The following is a 19822-nucleotide window of genomic DNA, read 5'->3' as shown; positions in this document are numbered from 1 at the left end:
GAGGGATAAGGATATGTATGCGTCAATATTTCTAAACAATTATTATGATTACTATTATGATACTGCATTGAAAAAAAAAGGTGATAAGGGAGGGGGAGGAGTAAATAAGTGCTACTTGTTGCTATAGCCGTACTTATTTTCGAATATGTGCAACATAATTCGTTTTAAATTGTATTTTTGTTTTTGACTGGTTGTTTTTGCTCATGTCATTTTTATGTCACATTTGAAATCATAAAAAAAAAACATTCATTCCTTCAATTATGTATTGAAATCACATTTATTCATGTTACTCAGAAGATTGTGATTAATTGCAGGTAATTGCACCGCTAGTATTTTCAGAAAGATTTTGACTGTTTACTGTATCCCATCCAGGCGGAAAATGCTGCATATTCATTCCTTTTGTCATCATACCAAAGTGTGAGTTTGGTTATTGTTTGGGCAACCAAACAAGTGTTTTAAAGTTTTACATTTCAGTTGAACATCCCATTCTTTACATTCATTTCTTCATACCAGATTCTTTTTCTGTTGAACTATTGCTCCTCTTGAGCATCTGCTCCATCTTCATGCTTCTCAGCACTCGTTCCAATGCCCCTTGGCCTTCACGTAGACGTTCAACACTGGTGGGGACCATCCTAAAATGGTGAAAAGAGCTGAGTTAATCTTGATCAGAAGTTTTATAAAAATGTAATTAATCAGAGATGGGCATTCTGTCGCTGGGATGGAACAGTCAGTCCTGGCTGGACGCTCATTTCGGGTACGGAGGATGATAAGTTTTGTCAAAAAGACGGACTAAGCAAAGACAGAGGTGGGTTTTCTTCCGCCCAAGTGATCATCCCTAACCGGGTCAAGTACCAACAGACACCCATTTTACAAATGACTGACAGACACACGCCCAGCCTGTTTTGTGGGCGTAATCCACCAAAACACTACTTCAGGTCGAATTTGCCACTTGTCATTGTGTTTGGATGTGGGAGTGACTTCACTTTGCTTGAGCGGACAAGAGGAGGAGCACTCTTCTCCAGTCCCAAAGAGTTTACACATCACCATTGAGTGAGTCTATTTACTGACGGTGTATGTTTTGGCAGCTAAAAGTTATATTGATTTCAACAGTTGTAAACAATTCAAGCCAGCCGGTTAAGAAAGCTGGCCATGTTGTATCCCTCGTAGTCCCGCCCCACACCATGTCTGTGCGCACGCTTGTGTATGTATGTGTGTGTGTGTGTGTGTGTGTGTGTTTACTTTATTTGGCTACATCTGCTTATTCATTCGCATGATGTTTTATTTATTTATTGTTTACATTATTCAACTGCATCTGCATATTCATGCGCCTGCATGTGACATATTCTGGACGTTTTCGACGGCGACATGAGGCGGCTCAAAGTTCATTTCAACCGACTCGGGCGAAATGGGCTAAGGACAAAAATTGCCTTGGAATGCTTCAAACGCGCCACTTGTCACCCAAGTGCACATACTGCATTAGAACACGCTGGTGGAGCACAGGGAAGCGTAGATAGATGTATTTATTAATTCCAATACACCAGACTCAAGCTCCGCTGCTGGAGAGAGGGTTTTTTTTTCCCAACACCCGACTACACCCTCCTCCCTGCCTAGTGGCTGGTCTTCCTCAAGGGGAACATGTCCAATGGGGTACCCACTTACAAGGGGCAGTTTGAGCAGAGGGCCACACACACACACACACACACACACACACACACACACACACACACACACACACACACACACACACACACACACACACACACACACACACACACACACACACACACACACACACACACACACTCACACTCACACACACACACAAAATCACATTTTTTGTGTGTAAAGTGGTCCATTCACAATAAATTGTGCGTTAGCTTGTTATAAAATTCTTTTTTTTTACTACAGGTATTAAAATATTGGTAACATGAAATGGGATTCAAGTAGCCGTTAGCCTCTCTCACATAGCGTCATACACAGATGCTTTTTTTTCTCCTTTTTTTTTTTTTAAAAGGCACGGTCTGGTGATGGAAGCGGTTTAAAAGGACGAGGACACAGGACAATTATTTTATGACTAAGGACGTCAGGATGTTGACGGAAGGGTGCCCAGGTCGGGAACGGAAAACAGAGGATGGACCGGCAAAATAGGGTAACGTGCCTATTTCTGAAATTAATTCTAATAGTTTGCTCTCACCACTGTGTGGTCCTATCTGGGTGTTTCGCTTGTACACATGAGCTGTGGTGGTCTGGAGGACTGACAGCCTCGATCTGAGGGATGGAACCGCTGTGTCCTGATGAAGGCGTGCAGTTGTGCGGGGAGGCAATGGGATGCATCAAGTAGCGGGAATGGTGGGTCTCCTGGATGTGGTGAGAGCCCGCTCCAGTTGGGGTGCTACCCAGAGATGAACCGCAGCTGGATGGCTCGGGATCACGGCTGCTAACTTGCTTCCTCTTACGGTACTCCAGCAATGACACCTGAGAGGGAGAAATGTGATGTGATATCTTCTGATGACAAGCGCACTTCAACAAAAAAAATGCTGTGTCTTTCAAATTACCCCAGGCACATTGATCGAGGAAGTTAGACGACATGCACGTCTTTAAATGAAATTCACCTAGGTGTTGAACTATTCATATTTTATACAACACAGCACAATCAAGTTTGGAATTGACAATGCCGTTAATGTAGAAAAATCATCGTACAAATAACTGTAGATCACTCAGGTGTCTGATTATGTTGTCATGAATGTTTGATGAAAAAGCAGGCAATTTAAAGGCATCACACCACAATGCAACTGCAATGAAAAGACAACATCCAGATTCAGGTTCAAGCACACGCAAATAAATAAAGCAACACTAAATGAAAAGCAGAGCAGTCAGCATCTTAATGTTGTTATGACGCAGAAAGGAACAAGTGGGTACATGGCAGAGAAATGATGACCACACAGTTAGTAACACAGAGGACCTCAACAACCTCAATTTTTGGACTTTAAGTTTCCTCATTAATGAACATGCATAAAATATTAGGCGAATGAATTCATGGCAGTAATTCCTAAAAAATATTAACCATCACTGTGGTTTGGGATGAGTACTGATACGATGTATCAGTTCTGGCCAGTATCGGCCTTATTTCGATGCAGTGACTGTTGGCGACGGCGGCCGATACCAGTCATCTTTTTATTTTTTTCACAAAATGGTGCCCAAGTAGGCAGCCGTCAGCAAGTGCTCTTCAAGGGCCTGGCTTTCATTGTTGTTGTTTTTTTGTTTTTGTTCTTGTGTTTTGTTTTGTCACATGGTGTTTGTTGTGACATCGTGTGGAACTGATGTGGATTGTTTTCAGCGTTTTTTCATTCATCAAAGGAGAAGAATCTGTGCTTGGTGGTTGTGCCTTCTCGGCAGCACTGATTTTGATTGGGAGGAATGTCTGCACCATTTGACTGTCGGTGCTGGACAGCCCCGGGGCGGCTTGTGTTTTTTGCGTCTGTAATGGGCAGCATTTTTCATAGTCCCGTTAAGTTCAGCAGAAATGTCTGTGCTTCTGGGAGTCTGCAGATGGATGGATGGATGGCTCGTGGAGCCGATGAGAATAAAGGAGCGTCAGCGCAGATGAGTATGTGGAACTGGGAGTCGCCGCTTGGAATTGAAGCGGATTTACATGGGACAGGAGAAGTGAACAAATCTCTTTTTTTCGTCAATGGATGCTACAGGTTCTTGTTTGCTTTCAAACTTAGCTTGCATCAGATGTGTGCAAATTTTCAGCATGACGTCTCTGATCCACTGGTGAAAGGACACTTTGATTCTCTCCTCTTTCATCAAGAACTGCTTCAAACAGCAACAACCAAGTGTATGCAGAAAAAGTGGTTAGGATTGCATGACTGTCTGTGTCTTATGTGTTGTGTTGTATTATTTTGTTATTTTATGTTAAGTGTTCTGTTGATTTGGAGGTGGGGCTCGTTGGCGAGTGCCTGGTGGCCGGGCCTACACCCATGGGGCGCGGCCAGGCTCAGCCCGAAGAGGCAACGTGGGTCCCCCTTCTCATGGGCTCACCACCCATTGGAGGGGCCAAAGGGGTCGGGTGCAGTGTGAGCTGGGCGGCAGCCAAAGGCGGGGATCCTGAAGGTCCGCTCCTCGGCTACAGAGGCTAGCTCTAGGGACTTGGAATGTCACCTCTCTTGCAGGGAAGGAGCCCAAGCTGGTGTACGAGGTAGAGAAGATCCGACTGGATGTAGTCGGACTTGCCTCCACACACATCCTGGGTTCTGGTACCAGTTCTCTCAAGAGGGGTTGGACTCTCTTCCACTGTGGAGTTGCCTACGGTGAGAGGCGCAGAGCAGGCGTGGGCATACTCATTGCCCCCTGCCTCAGTGCCTGTACGTTGGGGTTCACACCGGTAGATGAGAGGGTTGCCTCCCTCCACCTTCGGGTGGAGGGGGAACGGGTCCTGACTATTGTTTGTGCATATGCACCCAACAGCAGCTTAGCGTACCCACCCTTTTTGGAGTCCTTGGAGGGTGTGCTGTAAAGTACTCCTGCTGGGGACTCCCTTGTTCTGCTGGGGGACTTCAATGCTCACGTGGGTAATGACAGTGAGACTTGGAAGGGCGTGATTGGGAGGAACACCCCCCCCCCCCCTCCCTGACCAGAACTGAAGTGGTGTTTTGTTATTGGACTTCTGTGCTCGTCATGGATTGTCCATACCAAACACCTTGTTCAAACATAAGGGTGTCCATATGTGCACTTCGGGGGTATGGGGTACCGAACCCCCCCGATACGGGCTTTTCGGTCCCTATACCACCATTGTCAAGAGTTTGGTTCGCATTGCTGGCAGTAAGTCAGAATCGTTTCCAGTGAGGGTTGGACTCCGCCAAGGCTGCCCTTTGTCACCGATTCTGTTCTTAACCTTTATGGACAGAATTTCTCTGCGCAGCCAAAGTGTTGAGGATGCCCGTTTTGGTGGCCTCAGTTTTGCATCTCTGCTTTTTGCAGATGATGTGGTACTGTTGGCTCCTTCAAGCAGGGCTCTCTAACTCTCACTGGAGCATTTAGCAGCCAAGGGTGAAGCGGTTGGGATGAAAATCAGCACCTCCAAATCTGAAAAGTGGTCCTCAGTCGGAAAAGAGTGGAGTGCCCTCTCTGGGTCGAGGGGATCTTGCCCCAAGTGGAGGAGTTTATGGATCTTGGGGTCTTGTTCACGAGTGAGGGCAGGAGGGAGCGAGAGATCGAGAGATGGATCGGTGCAGCGTCTGCTGTGATGCGGACTTTGTATTGGTCTGTCGTGGTAATGAAGAAGCTGAACCACAGGGCCAAGCTCTCAATTTACCGGTCGATCTACGTTCCAACCCTCATCTGTGGTCACAAGCTATGGGTCGTGACCGAAAGAAGGAAATCCCGGAGACAAGCGGCCGAAATGAGTTTTCTACGCAGGTTGTCCGGGCTCTCACTTAGAGGTAAGGTGAGAAGCTCAGTCATCTGGGAGGGGCTCACTGCCGGAGAACCAGTAGAAAATGGATGGATAGATGAGTTCTGTTGATGCCGGCGCGGGTACCCGCAGCGGCTCCTCTCTTTCCTGTGGTTGCACTGAGGTTGAGAGGAAAGAAATTTCATCTGTGCTGTATGTTGCACATAGAGCATATTTGACAATAAAGCTGACTTGACTTGACAATACCAAGGCGCCCTCTTGTGGCCGTCTTGCTGTCAGAATGACATTTTTTAAAAGTGAACTTTGTCCATGTCGATCCTCTCATCTGTCCATTAAGATGTAATTTCGGCAAATATATGTATGCTAATAAGGTTTAGATTAGAGCTGTCAGTTTAGCGCGTTTTTATTGGCATTAATTTAAATGAATTTTAATGGGATTAAATTTTTTCTCGCGAGATTAACGCGGCACACGTCACAGCGTATGTCACGTTACTCTATAAGTAAACCAGAAACAAAACAACAAGCGCGCTGCACAGGTCCACGCACGTTTGTTTTGCCAGCCACGGCAGCGCGAAACACAGAAAACGGATACTTAAAGAGTTTATGAATGGAAAGTTTACTTTTAAAAAGTTGCCAGATTGTTCCACTGACAAGACCAAAGTTACCTGGATGTTTTGCAGTTGTAAACAAAGCGAAGAAAATGGATGACACGACGAAGAACAAATTTGCTGAAGCCATAGCTAAATGTATGGCTACTGCATGCAAGCCTGTCAACATTGTCCACAGCTCGACTCAAGCTGAAATCATTCGCATTGCATCTAACGACTCCACTACGGATTGCCAGCGAGAGCCTCCATTACAAGCGATGAACAGAGATTGTAAGTAGCGGAGAAGGCTAAGGTACACCAAGCGGGAGAAGACACTGTTTCGGGAGAGAAATAAGAGACTACCGGTAGGTTGATGAGCCTCTAGTGAATAAAGAGCAGGTAGCCTGTCGAATACGATGTATGCCACTGACGCGATTGTTACTTGTTTGGAACTATTTTGTGTGGAAGGTTACAGTGTTCCGTGTCCATATAAATAAAGCGGGTGGAGCTTCTCTGTGTTCGTCTGACAGTGACGGTGCGCTGAGGCACCGAGAGTTCAGCGGTGCGACCGAGCGAACACACTGAAAATAAAACGTCTCCAGTGTTGTCATCGAACCAAGTGTTGTCATCCGAAATGATGTCTACACAAAACCGTAGAGAGACTTCCGCGCAAGAAGGACCAACACAATTAACATAGCCTGACTGCTGTGTTCAAAGCAAACTTGAGAAAAAAGAAGTATGCAACCATGGTTTAAATCCACTATTGGCTGAGTACTAGTTTACCTTAGATGTACAATTTATAATTTTATATTGCTCTGTTTTGATTCCATAAAAAGAGCTGTTAAAGCAGCTGTTGTGTGACAAAATATTTTTTTCACTGATGTTGATGGACAGTAATATTGTGTGAGAGATTGTGTGAATAACTGCTCCAAGTGAAAAATGTTCATGTAAAATTGAAAATCGAAATTGTTATTTCAGTAAATATTTGCATTTTGCACATAGAAAATTGATTCATGATTCCATGTTGATGAGAGCATTAAAGTGGGGAAAAATAGGACAAAAAATATAAAAGGAATTTCAGGAACGATAAAAAATGCCTGAGTAATCACGATTAATTTTTAGTGAATTTGAGTTAATTGTGACAGTTGCATTTTTAATGAGATTGAAGATAGAATCTGACCGATACGCAACCAAGACCTGCCTTCGGAGGGCCCCCGCCGGCACTCGGGCGGATGGCTCCGGCCTGCAGGTCGACCCCAACGGCGCCGGGCATGCGCCCGCACCACCGGCGCATGTGAATCCATCGGCGGCGAGGCCGAGCCGACCTCCTGCGTTGGGCGCGCGGTCCCCCTTCCCCCCGCGACCGGGGCAAGCCACGGAGGGCCCCCGCCGGCGTTTACGTTCGGGCAGACGGTTCCTTCGACCTGCGGGTCCCGGTCGCTATCCCCATCCACAAAAGTGGAACCGGCCACCCACGCACTCATGCGTCCCCAGCGGTCCTACCACCGGACCCCCGCCGCGATCCACCCGAGACGGAGGGTGGGGAACAACGGGCAAGCCCCGGGCGGGTGGCGGAGGCCATCCGGCGAACGCATTGTTTCTCTTATCCCACGACCCGAGCGTCCGGCGGGCAAACGCCCCCGAGGCCAGCGCTAATGTTGCCATGCGCGACCCTCGTTGAGGGCGCCCCCCCAGCCGCGACCGCGTTCTTCGTACCGGTCCACAAGACACGAACCCGTGGGTGGTGGGGAGCCCACCCCGACCCCCCCAATTCCCTCCCACTCCCGGCACGGTGGGGGCTACCTGGTTGATCCTGCCAGTAGCATATGCTTGTCTCAAAGATTAAGTCATGCAAGTCTAAGTACACACGGCCCGTACAGTGAAACTGCGAAAGGCTCATTAAATCAGTTATGGTTCCTTTGATCGCTCTGCCGTTACTTGGATAACTGTGGCAATTCTAGAGCTAATACATGCAAACGAGCGCCGACCTCCGGGGACGCGCCCCGCGGCCGGCCGGCCCGGCCCCTTTGGTGACCCTAGATAACCTTCGAATGTCTGCCCTATCAACTTTCGATGGTACTTTCTGCGCCTACCATGGTGACCATGGGTAACGGGGAATCAGGGTTCGATTCTGGAGAGGGAGCCTGAGAAACGGCTGCCACATCCAAGGAAGGCACCAGGCGCGCAAATTACCCACTCCCGACGCGGGGAGGTAGTGACGAAAAATAACAATACAGGACTCTTTTGAGGCCCTGTAATTGGAATGAGCAAACTCTAAACCCTTTGGCGAGGAGGAGGGCAAGTCTGGTGCCAGCAGCCGCGGTAATTCCAGCTCCAATAGCGTATCTTAAAGTTGCTGCAGTTAAAAAGCTCGTAGTTGAACCTCGGGACGCGAGCTGACGGTCCGCCGCGAGGCGAGCCACCGTCTGTCCCAGCCCCTGCCTCTCGGACGCCCCCGGGATGCCCTTGGCTGGGTGTCCCGCCCGGGGCCCGAAGCGTTTACTTTGAAGAAAATAGAGTGTTCAAAGCAGGCCCGCGCCGCCCGCATACCGCAGCTAGGAATGATGGAATAGGACCCCGGTTCTATTTTGTGGGTTTTTCCTCCTGAACTGGGGCCATGATTGAGAGGGAAGGCCGGGGGCATTCGTATTGCGCCGCTAGAGGTGAAATTCTTGGACCGGCGCAAGACGGGCCAGGGCGAAAGCATTTGCCAAGAATGTTTTCATTAATCAAGAACGAAAGTCGGAGGTTCGAAGACGATCAGATTCTGTCGTAGTTCCGACCATAAACGATGCCGACTCGCGATCTGGCGGCGTTATTCCCATGACCCGCCGGGTAGCGCTCGGGAAACCACAACCTGACCTGTGGTTTCTTTTGAATTAAGAAACCACAACCCAAGTCTTTGGGTTCCGGGGGGAGTATGGTTGCAAAGCTGAAACTTAAAGGAATTGACGGAAGGGCGCCACCAGGAGTGGAGCCTGCGGCTTAATTTGACTCAACACGGGAAACCTCACCTCACCCGGCCCGGACACGGACAGGATTGACAGATTGACAGCTCTTTCTCGATTCCGTGGGTGGTGGTGCATGGCCGTTCTTAGTTGGTGGAGCGATTTGTCTGGTTAATTCCGATAACAAACTAGACTCCGGCATGCTAAATAGTTACGCGGCCCCCAAGCGGTCGGCGTCCAACTTCTTAGAGGGACAAGTGGCGTTCAGCCGAGCAAGATTGAGCAATAATAGGTCTGTGATGCCCTTAGATGTCCGGGGCTGCACGCGCGCCACACTGAGCGGACCAGCGTGTGCCTTCCCCTGCGCCGAGAGGCGCGGGTAACCCTCTGAACCCCGCTCGTGATAGGGACTGGGAACTGCAATTATTTTCCACCAATGAGGAATTCCCAGTAAGCGCGGGTCATAAGCCCGCGTTGATTAAGTCCCTGCCCTTTGTACACACAGCCCGTCGCTACTACCGATTGGATGGTTTAGTGAGGTCCTCAGATGGGCCCCGCCGGGGCCGGCAGCGGTGGCGCGCCGAGAAGACGATCAAACTATCTAGACTACTTTTACTATCTAGAGGAAGTAAAAGTCGTAACAAGGTTTCCGTAAGTCAGGGGTGCCCATTACGTCGATCTTGGTTGAGTGAACGCTGGCGCGTTTTGGCTGCCGCTGCTCAACCCGTATTGTTTTGTGTTTTTTGTTATTGTAAAGTGTCCTTGGGTGTCTTATTATTATTATCTACCGGTAGATCTAAGACAGGTCCCAAGTAGATCCGAGGAGTGTCGAGGACAAAAAAAAAAAAAAAAAAAAAACCATTTGTGTGTCTTTGTACATGTTAGTAATATATTTTTTGTGTTAATGTACTGTACGCTGCACCCTAATCATCCTATCAGTCTCATTTTCACAAAATAAATATTTAAAAAATAAAATAAAGCAGGTAAATCTTGAATTTACGGTGGCGCGTGATTACGTCACCGGAAGTTGTTAGCGCTCAGCAGTCTGCAATTGCAGCTTGTGATCAGAGCTCTTGCACTCTTATCTTTTATCGTCATTATTCTCATTCAGAGTTTGCTTCGTGTACAATTCACCGAGGGCACGGGCAAAGAATAGGAATCAAGGAGGGCCCAGGGAAGCACTTTAAAACGGTACGTGTGAGCTACGATAGTTAACAGGCTGCAAAAGTGCATCGCATGCCTCAGTTTCAGGCTGTTTCTCATCATGGCGTGCGTGCGTGTGTGCGTGTGTGCGAGTGTGTGTGTGTGTGTGTGTGTGTGCGCGCGCACGCGTGCCAGTAAGGGGAGATCCCGGGAGGTTAGTTGATCGAAAAGTAGATCTTTGGTCAAAAAAGTTTGGGCACCCCTGATATACAACTTCTCTATTACATAGAAAAGACAATCAGTCTGCATTCATTAAGAAATCCAGAAGCCAGAGAATAATTACTGGCTGAAATCAGAGGATTCAAGCGATTCCTCAATTGCTAAAACAGTTGTCAATTAACATTATACTGTAATTGATTAGTTGACAATTAATTGATCGATTGACACCTCCAGCCAATATAAAATAACAATTTCAGTCATATCACAGATCCCCATTTTCCAACTTCAAAGGTGTCATGATTAACAGTTAACAGTTGGACCTGCATTAATTTATTTTAAACGAAGATTAAAACTCATGTGTTTGTCAGTTTTATTTAGCACTTTTATTACATATGAATCCTTTATGTAGTTCTTATTTTTTAAATTCTCGATTGTAGAGTGACTGCTCTGCTCTTTGTCAGGAATAAATGAAAGTTCTTTCTTTAAAATTATCCGGCATTATTTTAATTGAAATTTCATGTGTCAAAAGTACGACTGTTTCGGTTACTTTGCATCTGTATCGGTGAGTACTCAAGATTTGAGTATGCATAACAGTACTTTGTTTAAAAAAAAAAAAAAGTACTTGATTTTTGTCAGCACATGATTAAAATGTGTTAAATTACAACATATTTGTTTAATTTGGGGGGGGGGGGGGACACTTACTGTACATCAAGTACCATATTTTCACGACAATAAGGTGCCATTAAAAGTCTTAAATTTTCTCCAAAATGGACAGGACGCCTTATAATGCATCTAGTGTATGCGCCGAGTTCCAAAGCCCGACTGAGAGCACCTCTGGCCGACACGCTGTTTATACAGAGAAAAGGCGGACGTGAGAGATGACAGGCATGCGTAAGTCCGCCAATGAGTGAAGGGTGGGCGTGTAAGAGGACGCTAAAGGCACGCCCCTAGCAGGTACCAGTTGCGTGAGTACATTGTAAAATGGCTAAATAAAGTACAACCGAACTCAGTTTTGCTTCCGTTGCCTTTTTAAAAACGTGTTTTTAGCGTGTGTCCGTATGTCTTAGCTGCTACCGTATGCTTTAAGCTAACATACCTGGGATGTTTTAGCGCGCATGCATGCTACCGTATGCTCCAAGCTAACGTGTTTTTAGCGTGCATGCATGCATGCCGTATGTTTCAGCTGGCGTATGTTTTACCATGCCTGGCTGCACCCAATAATACAGTGTGTTTTGTGTATGTGTCAAATACAGAAATAGCACCCGTTACTGAGACTGCGCCCAACAATATGGTGCGCCGAATGGTCGTGAAAATACGGTAGGTGTACAACATTTTAATCATGTGCATGTCGTGCACGTACATGTTTGAATTAAGTAAATCCAAAGGATCTGTTATTTTAAGGTATGAGTCTGAAAAAAAGTGGTACAACATCCCTAACTGTGGTTGAATCTGACTTGACTTAATGCGCTTGAGCATAGGCTTGTGCAGATATTAGATTGTGGGAAAAAATATTGTGGTATCTTGGTATCAAATTTCAGTCGAGGGCAAATCAATCCCCACTAGTCAGCATTCCGTCTGCGTTTCAGGATGACCCACGTGGGCCCAGTTTGTCCCTTGTCAGCAACAGCCAATCGGCGTCGAGAACCTTCTTTCTATGTCACATTGCAGGCGCAGCACAAGCAGACACACCAAATAGAGAAAAAAATAAAGTAAAAACACCAAACATACCCAGCATGGGGACTGGTGAAATAAAAACAGTCCGGGAGAATGTCAATACCAATACGCAGAGTATTGGTTGGTATGTTCTCGACCCCTTGGACGGAATGCTAGCTAAAGGATTGACATGCCCACCACTGTTAAAATTATAGCTCTAAAATGTCTTCTTTTTTTTTTTTAAGTATTTGGGTAAATAAAAACTATTTCCCCCCCATTGAACACAATCTCGTTTATTTCGAAACAAAATATAGAATATTTGATAAATTAAGAAATATATAACATGTTAAGTGAAAATAAAACAATTGTCATCCTTGTGCTTTAATTCTAAGCAAGTCACAGTGTCACATCACTGCTGAGCTATTTTTAGGACAGACCCTGGGGCTACTCACATTGTCCTTGAGGACATGCTGGGACCTACAAATGCATTTTTTTTTAAAAAGAGGAATGCAAAAGCATGTGTCTAACTGTCTCTTTCGTCTAACTTCCCTCCTTCTCCTCCATGCATAGTTACTAGTCAAGGAGCAGGGGGGGGGATGTAATTCTCTGCCTTTAACTTCAAAGACAGTTCTTGTTCACTCAACTCTGCAAGCAGCCTATTATGCGCTGCTTATCAGTCCCCTTAAAAAAAGAAGGGAAGAACTCACTACCATTGACATAGTATGAACAGTTATTGAAACTTTTTCGTAAAACCACGGTATCATTTCCCAAGTATCCTTTTCCAAAAATAAATCATCAATATACTTTCAAATACAGTCATCCCAAATGATATTGCAGTTCTACCGAAGGGCCGCAAAAACTCTGTTTTGCAGTACAGGAGTACTACAGTACAAGCCAAACAGTCACTACCAGTGCATGTAACAGTGTGCTGAAGATGGCGACTGTTGATCGTACTGTACTACTGTTTTATTTATAAGACGGCATGCACTAATACAGTATGAAAATGCGCTTATCACATACTTGACATCCCCTCCGTGAGCCGTCACCGTATCGTGGTGGAGGGGTTTGTGTGTCCCAATGATCCTAGGAGCTAAGTTGCCTGGCTGGGGTTTTATGCCCCTGGCAGGGTCACCCATGGCAAACAGGTCCTAGGTGAGGGAGCAGACAAAGCACGGCTCACAAAAACCCCTTATGACGAACAAAATAAATGGAACCCAGTTTCCCTTGCCCGGACGTGGGTCACCGGCGCCCCCCTCTGGAGCCAGGTCTGGGGGTGGGGCTCATTGGCGAGCGCCTGGTGGCTGGGCCTGCACCCATGGGGCCCGGCCGAGCTCACCCCGAAGAGGCAACTTGGGTCCCCCTTCTCTTGGGCTCACCACCCATGTGAGGGGCCAAAGGGGTCGGGTGCAGTGTGAGCTGGGCGGCAGCCAAAGGCGGGGACCCTGGAAGTCCGATCCTCGGCTGCAGAAGCTAGCTCTAGGGACATGGAATGTCACCACTCTTGCAGGGAAGGAGGCCGAGTTGGTGTGCGAGGTAGAAAAGTTCCGACTCGATATAGTCAGACTTACCTCCACACACAGGCTGGGTTCTGGTACCAGTTCTCTCAAGAGGCGTTGGAATCTATTCCACTCTGGAGTTGCCCACGGTGAGAGGCGCAGAGCAGGTGTGGGCATACTCATTGCCCCCCGGATCAGTGCCTGTACATTGGGGTTCACACCGGTAGACGAGAGGGTTGCCTCCCTCCGCCTTCGGGTGGGGGGACGGGTCCTGACTGTTGTTTGTGCATATGCACCAAACAGCAGCTTAGCGTACCCACCCTTTTTGGAGTCCTTGGAGGGTGTGCTGGAGAGGACTCCTGCTGGGGACTCCCTTGTTCTGCTAGGGGACTTCAATGCTCACGTGGGCAATGACAGTGAGACCTGGAAGGGCGTGATTGGGAGGAACGGCCCCCCCCGATCAGAACTCGAGTGGTGTTTCGTTATTGGACTTCTGTGCTCATCACGGATTGTCCATAACGAACACCTTGTTCAAACATAAGGGTGCCCATATGTGCACTTGGCACCAGGACACCCTGGGCCGCAGTTCGATGATTGACTTTGTGGTTGTATCATCGGATTTGCGGCCGCATGTTTTGGACACTTGGGTGAAGAGAGGGGCAGAGCTGTCAACTGATCACCACCTGGTGGTGAGTAGGCGCCGATGGTGGGGGAAGATGCCGGTCCGACCTGGCAAACCCAAACGTATTGTGAGGGTTTGTTGGGAGCGTCTGGCGGAATCCCCTGTCAGAAGGAGTTTCAACTCCCACCTCCGACAGAGCTTTTCCCATGTTCCGGGGGGAGGTGGGGGACATTGAGTCCAAGTGGACCATGTTCCGTGCCTCTATTGTTGAGGCGGCCAATCTGAGTTGTGGCCGTAAGGTGGTTGGTGCCTGTCATGGCGGCAACCCCCGTACTCGCTGGTGGACACCAGCAGTAAGGGATGCCGTCAAGCTGAAGAAGGGGTCCTATCGGGCCTTTATGGCCTGTGGGACCCCAGAGGCAGCTGACGGGTATCGACTGGCCAAGCGGAATGCAGCTTCGGTGGTCGCCGAGGCAAAGACTCGGGTGTGGGAGGAGTTCGGCGAGGCCATGGAAGCCGACTTCCGGACGGCTTCGAGGAAATTCTGGTCCACCATCCGACGTCTCAGGAGGGGGAAACAGTGCACCACGAACACTGTGTACAGTGGGGATGGGGCGCTGTTGACCTCGACTCGGGATGTTGTGAGCCGGTGGGCGGAGTGCTTCGAAGACCTCCTCAACTCCACCAGCACGCCTTCCTTGGAGGAAGCAGAGTCTGGGGACTCTAGATTGGCAGACCGGGGTGGTGGTCCCTACTTTTAAAAAGGGGGACCGTAGTGTGTGTTTCAACAACAGAAGGATCACACTCCTCAGCCTCCCTGGTAAGGTCTATTCAGGGGTGCTGGAGAGGAGGGTCCGTCAGGAAGTCAAGCCTCAGATTGAGGAGGAGCAGTGTGGTTTTCGTCCAGGCCGTGGAACAGTGGACCAGCTCTTTGTCTGCCCTTTGTCGCTGTCGTTCTGTTCATAACCTTTATGGACAGAATTTCTAAGCGCAGCCGAAGCGTTGAGGGGGTGCATTTTGGTGGCCTCAGTATTGCATCTCTGCTTTTTGCAGATGATGTGGGACTGTTGGCTCCTTCAAGCAGGGCTCTCCAACTCTCACTGGAGCGCTTCGCAGCAGAGTGTGAAGCGGTTGGGATGAAAATCAGCACCTCCAAATCTGAAACAATGGTCCTCATTCGGAAAAGGGTGGAGTGCCCTCTCCGGGTGGGGGAGAAGATCTTGCCCCAAGTGGAGGAGTTTAAGTATCTTGGGGTCTTGTTCACGAGTGAGGGCAGGAAGGAGCGAGAGATCGACAGGCGGATCGGTGCAGCGTCTGCTGTGATACGGACTTTGTATCGGTCTGTCGTGGTAAAGAAGCCAAAGGGCGAAGCTCTCAATTTCGGTCGATCTACGTTCCAACCCTCATCTATGGTCACGAGCTATGGGTCGTGACCGAAAGAACGAGATTCCGGATACAACCGGCCGAAATGAGCTTTCTCCACAGGATGTCCGGGCTCTCCCTTAGAGATAAGGTGAGAAGCTCGGTCATCCGGGAGGGGCTCAGAGTCGAGCCGCTTCTCCTCCACATCGAGAGGAGCCAGATGAGGTGGCTTGGGCATCTGATTCGGATACCTCCTGAACGCCTCCCTGGTGAGGTGTTCCGGGCATGTCCCGCCGGGAGGAGACCCCGAGGACGACCCAGGACACGCTGGAGAGACTATGTCACCCAGCTGGCCTGGGAACGCCTCGGGATCCCCCGGGGAGAGCTGGAAGAAGCAGTTAAAGAGAGGGAAGTCTGGGCTTCGCTGCTCAAGCTGCTGCCCCCGCGACCCGGCCCCGGATAAGCGGTAGAAGATGGATGGATGGATGGACATACTTGACATTCAACTTTCAGATAGGAACCCCTAACCAAGGTCATTATAGTTCATTAAAATGAACGAAATACCGGTAACTAAAACTCAAATTAAAAAAAAGGCTCTGGAACAAACAAAAACTCTATGTTTATAAAAAAAGTCAATCTAAATCATTACCAAAAAGTCTTCGTTTTCATCTTTGACAATTTATTACATGAGGCTTTTGGGGTGGATTTTAAATAAGTACTTATTTCAACGTGTGTGCACGGCTGTTAGCCCGAAGAAGAGAAAATCAAACAGTCGTCTGGTAAAAAAGTGCCACCAGATGATGGCACTCTTAGGAGACAAGTTTGCATGTGGTCTTGGCTTGAATGCCCAATTTTTGTCATTAAATTCAGCCTGAAACACAACACACAGTAAAAAATGCTTTCCTTTTTGGTTTGGTACATGATAAAAATATAGACAGTATATAAAAATATATATATACGTTACATCATCAGGCGCCGACAGGTATGGCAGCCTCGGTTACACGCTCCATAGTATTATCCCTGTTTTTGTCATTTTCGTTCGTTTTTGGCGACCCTGAGCGGCTTACTTACACGAGGGAAAAGTTGCTTAGCATTGGGGAGTCTACGCTCTGTCTTTTTTCACCAGCACACGAAAATCCACAAGGTTTTTCGGACCTAATCGCGAGCGGAGCGGCTGAACTTCTCCTCACAAAGACCAACAAAACCTTTGCACGTTCTGCTGCGCTCTGCTTCACTGAAACCTGGCTCAGTGACCGCCACCCGGATTCCGCGCAACATCTACCCGGCTTCCGCCTTCTCCGAGCCGACCGCGACACGAGCTATCAGGGAAATCGAAAGGTGGTGGGATTTGCTTCTATATCAACGAAGAATGGTGCACTGATGTCACGAAGCTCGACCCACACTGCAGCCCGGACCTTCAAACGGCAAGCCATTCTACTCGCCGCGTGAGTTCACCTCCTTTTTACAAGTCGGTGTTTACATTGCGCCACAAGCTAACGCTAACACGACGATACAAACGCTAGCTGAACAAGTAAACAAACTCGAACTAAAATACCCAGTCACTCCTGATCATTTTGGGCGATTTTAATAGAGCACATCTTAACCGTGAACTTCCCAGATATAAGCAGCACATCGACTGTTTCACCAGAGAAGGCAACATTCTAGTCCACTGCTATACAACAATCAAAAATTCATACCGATCGATCGCCCGTGCAGTATTGGGTCTTTCTGACCACAATTTAATCCACTTAATACCTACATACAGACAGAAACTCAAATGTGTTAAACCGGTTGTTAAGACTGTGAAAAAATGGACAGATGAAGCAAAGCTAGCTCTACAAGAATGCTTAGACTGCACTGATTGGGGCGTCTTTGAAACTTCAACGGGCACACTGGATGAATACACAGACACTGTAACATCATACATCAGTTTCTGTGAGGACATGTGTGTACCAACGAAGTCCTTCCACTCCTTCAACAATAACTAGCTATGGTTTACTCCCAAACTCAGGCAACTCAGGAAAGAGAAAGAGGCCACATTTGGAGATCGGGCCCTGTACAAACACGCCTGAAACCAATTGACAAATGAAATTAACTTCGCGAAGAGAAGCTATGCAGAGAGGCTGAAAAAAAACAGTTCTCTGCTAACGACTCTGCATCTGTATGGAATGGCCTGAAAGCAATCACTAACTTTAGAATGCCATCCCCCCAAACAGTGAACAATAAGGGTCTTGCTAATGAACTAAACATGTTTTTCTGCCGATTTGAAAAGGACACCCCCATTTCCCACACACACCCACCTCTACCAGAAACTACTCTATCTACCCCTCCACCCTCTTTTTCTCCACTACAGATCCACGAACAGGACGTGAGACGGCTCTTCAAGCAGCAGAAGATCAAGAAAGCTGCGGGGCCCGACAAAGTGTCCCCCTCCTGCCTGAAAGTCTGCGCTGACCAGCTGGCTCCGGTCTTCACACAAATCTTCAACAGATCTCTGGAGCTGTGTGAGGTCCCATCCTGCTTCAAACAGTCTACCATCATCCCAGTTCCCAAGAAATCGGCAACATCGGAACTGAACGACTATAGGCCTGTCGCCCTGACGTCTGTGGTCATGAAGTCCTTTGAACGCCTTGTGCTGAACCACCTAAAGAACGTCACCGGACCCCTGCTGGACCCTCTCCAGTTTGCCTACCGGGCAAACAGGTCTGTGGAAGACGCAGTCAACATAGGTCTGCACTACATCCTCGAGCACCTCGACAGCACAGGGACCTATGCAAGGATTCTGTTTGTGGATTTCAGCTCTGCGTTCAACACCATCATCCCGGAACTGCTCACCCCAAAACTTCTCCACCTCGGTGCGTCACCTACGATCTGCCAGTGCATCCTCAGCTTCCTGACGGGACGGACACAACAGGTGAGACTGGGAGCAACAACATCATCAATACGCACCACCAGCACTGGAGCCCCACAGGGATGTGTCCTCTCTCCACTGCTCTTCTCTCTCTACACAAACGATTGCACCTCAACAGATCCAGCTGTCAAACTCATAAAGTTCGCAGACGACACCACGGTCATCGGTCTCATCAAAGACGGCGACGAGTCTGCGTACCGCCAACAAGTGGAGCAGCTGGAGCTCTGGTGCAGCCGACACAACCTCGGGCTGAACACGCTCAAGACTGTAGAGATGATCGTGGACTTCAGGAAACATTCTTCTCCACAGTTGCCCCTCACACTATCCAACTGCCCTGTGTCAACCGTCGAGACCTTCAAGTTCCTGGGAATCACAGTCTCCCAGGACATGAAGTGGGAAGTCAACACCATCTCCATCCTGAAAAGGGCCCGGCAGAGGATGTACTTCCTGAGGCTGCTGAGGAAGCATGGCCTGCCACAGGAGGTGCTACGACAGTTCTACACGGCAGTCATCGAATCAATCCTGTGTTCTTCCATCACGGTTTGGTTTGGGGCCGCCACAAAAAAGGACAAAATCCGACTTCAACGGACAGTTAGGACGGCGGAAAAAATCGTTGGCACCGCCCTACCCACTCTTGAGGACTTGCACACTGCAAGAATCAAGACAAGGGCACGGAAAATCCTCCTGGATCCCCCGCACCCTGCCCACCACCTTTTCCAGCTACTCCCCTCAGGCAGACCCTACAGATCCATGCGCACCAAATCCAGTAGACACTTAAACAGCTTCTTCCCTCTAGCCATTAACTCCTTAAACAGTCACTGACGTAGTCACTCTTCTTGTACTACAAATACTGCTACTGGTTACTCTAAAATGGTTCAATGATTTGTTGTTTACGATGATACTAATGCAGCGTGTTATACCGGAGACAAATTCCTTGTGTGTTCTACATACTTGGCCAATAAAGATGATTCTGATTCTGATGATTCTGATTCTGATTCTGATCTGATTCTGATAAAGATGATTATGATTCTGATATACTTTTTAAATGTCCAACAAGGGTTTAATATGTCTTCACAGGAATTCAAGCCACAAATTAATAAGTTGGCAACTTGGCCAGAATATACTGTAAATCACCCTGATTAAAAAAAGGGAGGTCTTTCATTTGATTTGGTTGCATGCATTTAATTTTAGAAGCGGTCATATGCACGGCATTTATTGTAATTAGAAGTTTATGGACTGTAAAACTGTAACCTATATTAGCAAAAGGTTTTAAAATAATATTTTGGTTCAATTTTTACGACACAATACATGGTGGTTTTTTTCCCATGTTGCACACAAGTAAAACACTTTAAAAAAAACAACTAATCCTGAAACTAAAAAACATACAAAGTCGCCTTGAAAACATAAAAAAACGAAACTCAAAACAAGTTGAAAAACTAACTCCAATTAAAATTCCAAAATTATA

General features: G+C 47.7%; 1 protein-coding gene and 1 pseudogene across 3 annotated transcripts in view; one reads left to right on the top strand and one right to left on the bottom strand.

Annotated features, from left to right (window-relative positions):
* Window positions 1-19822, bottom strand: part of setd5 (SET domain containing 5) — a 79615-nt gene that overhangs the window by 13613 nt on the left and 46180 nt on the right. For all 3 annotated transcript variants that reach the window (XM_086117189.1, XM_086117191.1, XM_086117190.1), the window contains 2 exons: window positions 2195-2475; window positions 511-632 (listed from right to left, as the gene is read on the bottom strand). In XM_086117189.1, coding sequence (XP_085973315.1) covers window positions 511-632; window positions 2195-2475 — 403 coding nt within the window. The remainder of the gene's footprint in view (window positions 1-510; window positions 633-2194; window positions 2476-19822) is intronic.
* LOC147200826 (18S ribosomal RNA) lies at window positions 7804-9623 on the top strand (annotated as a pseudogene).

The sequence above is a fragment of the Hippocampus guttulatus genome, chromosome 8 (assembly GCF_054856545.1).
Source record: "Hippocampus guttulatus isolate MCC_2025c chromosome 8, RoL_Hgut_1.0, whole genome shotgun sequence".
Lineage (NCBI taxonomy): Eukaryota > Metazoa > Chordata > Actinopteri > Syngnathiformes > Syngnathidae > Hippocampus > Hippocampus guttulatus.
Note: the sequence above shows the minus strand (reverse complement) of the source record. Positions and strands in the feature narration are given on the sequence as shown.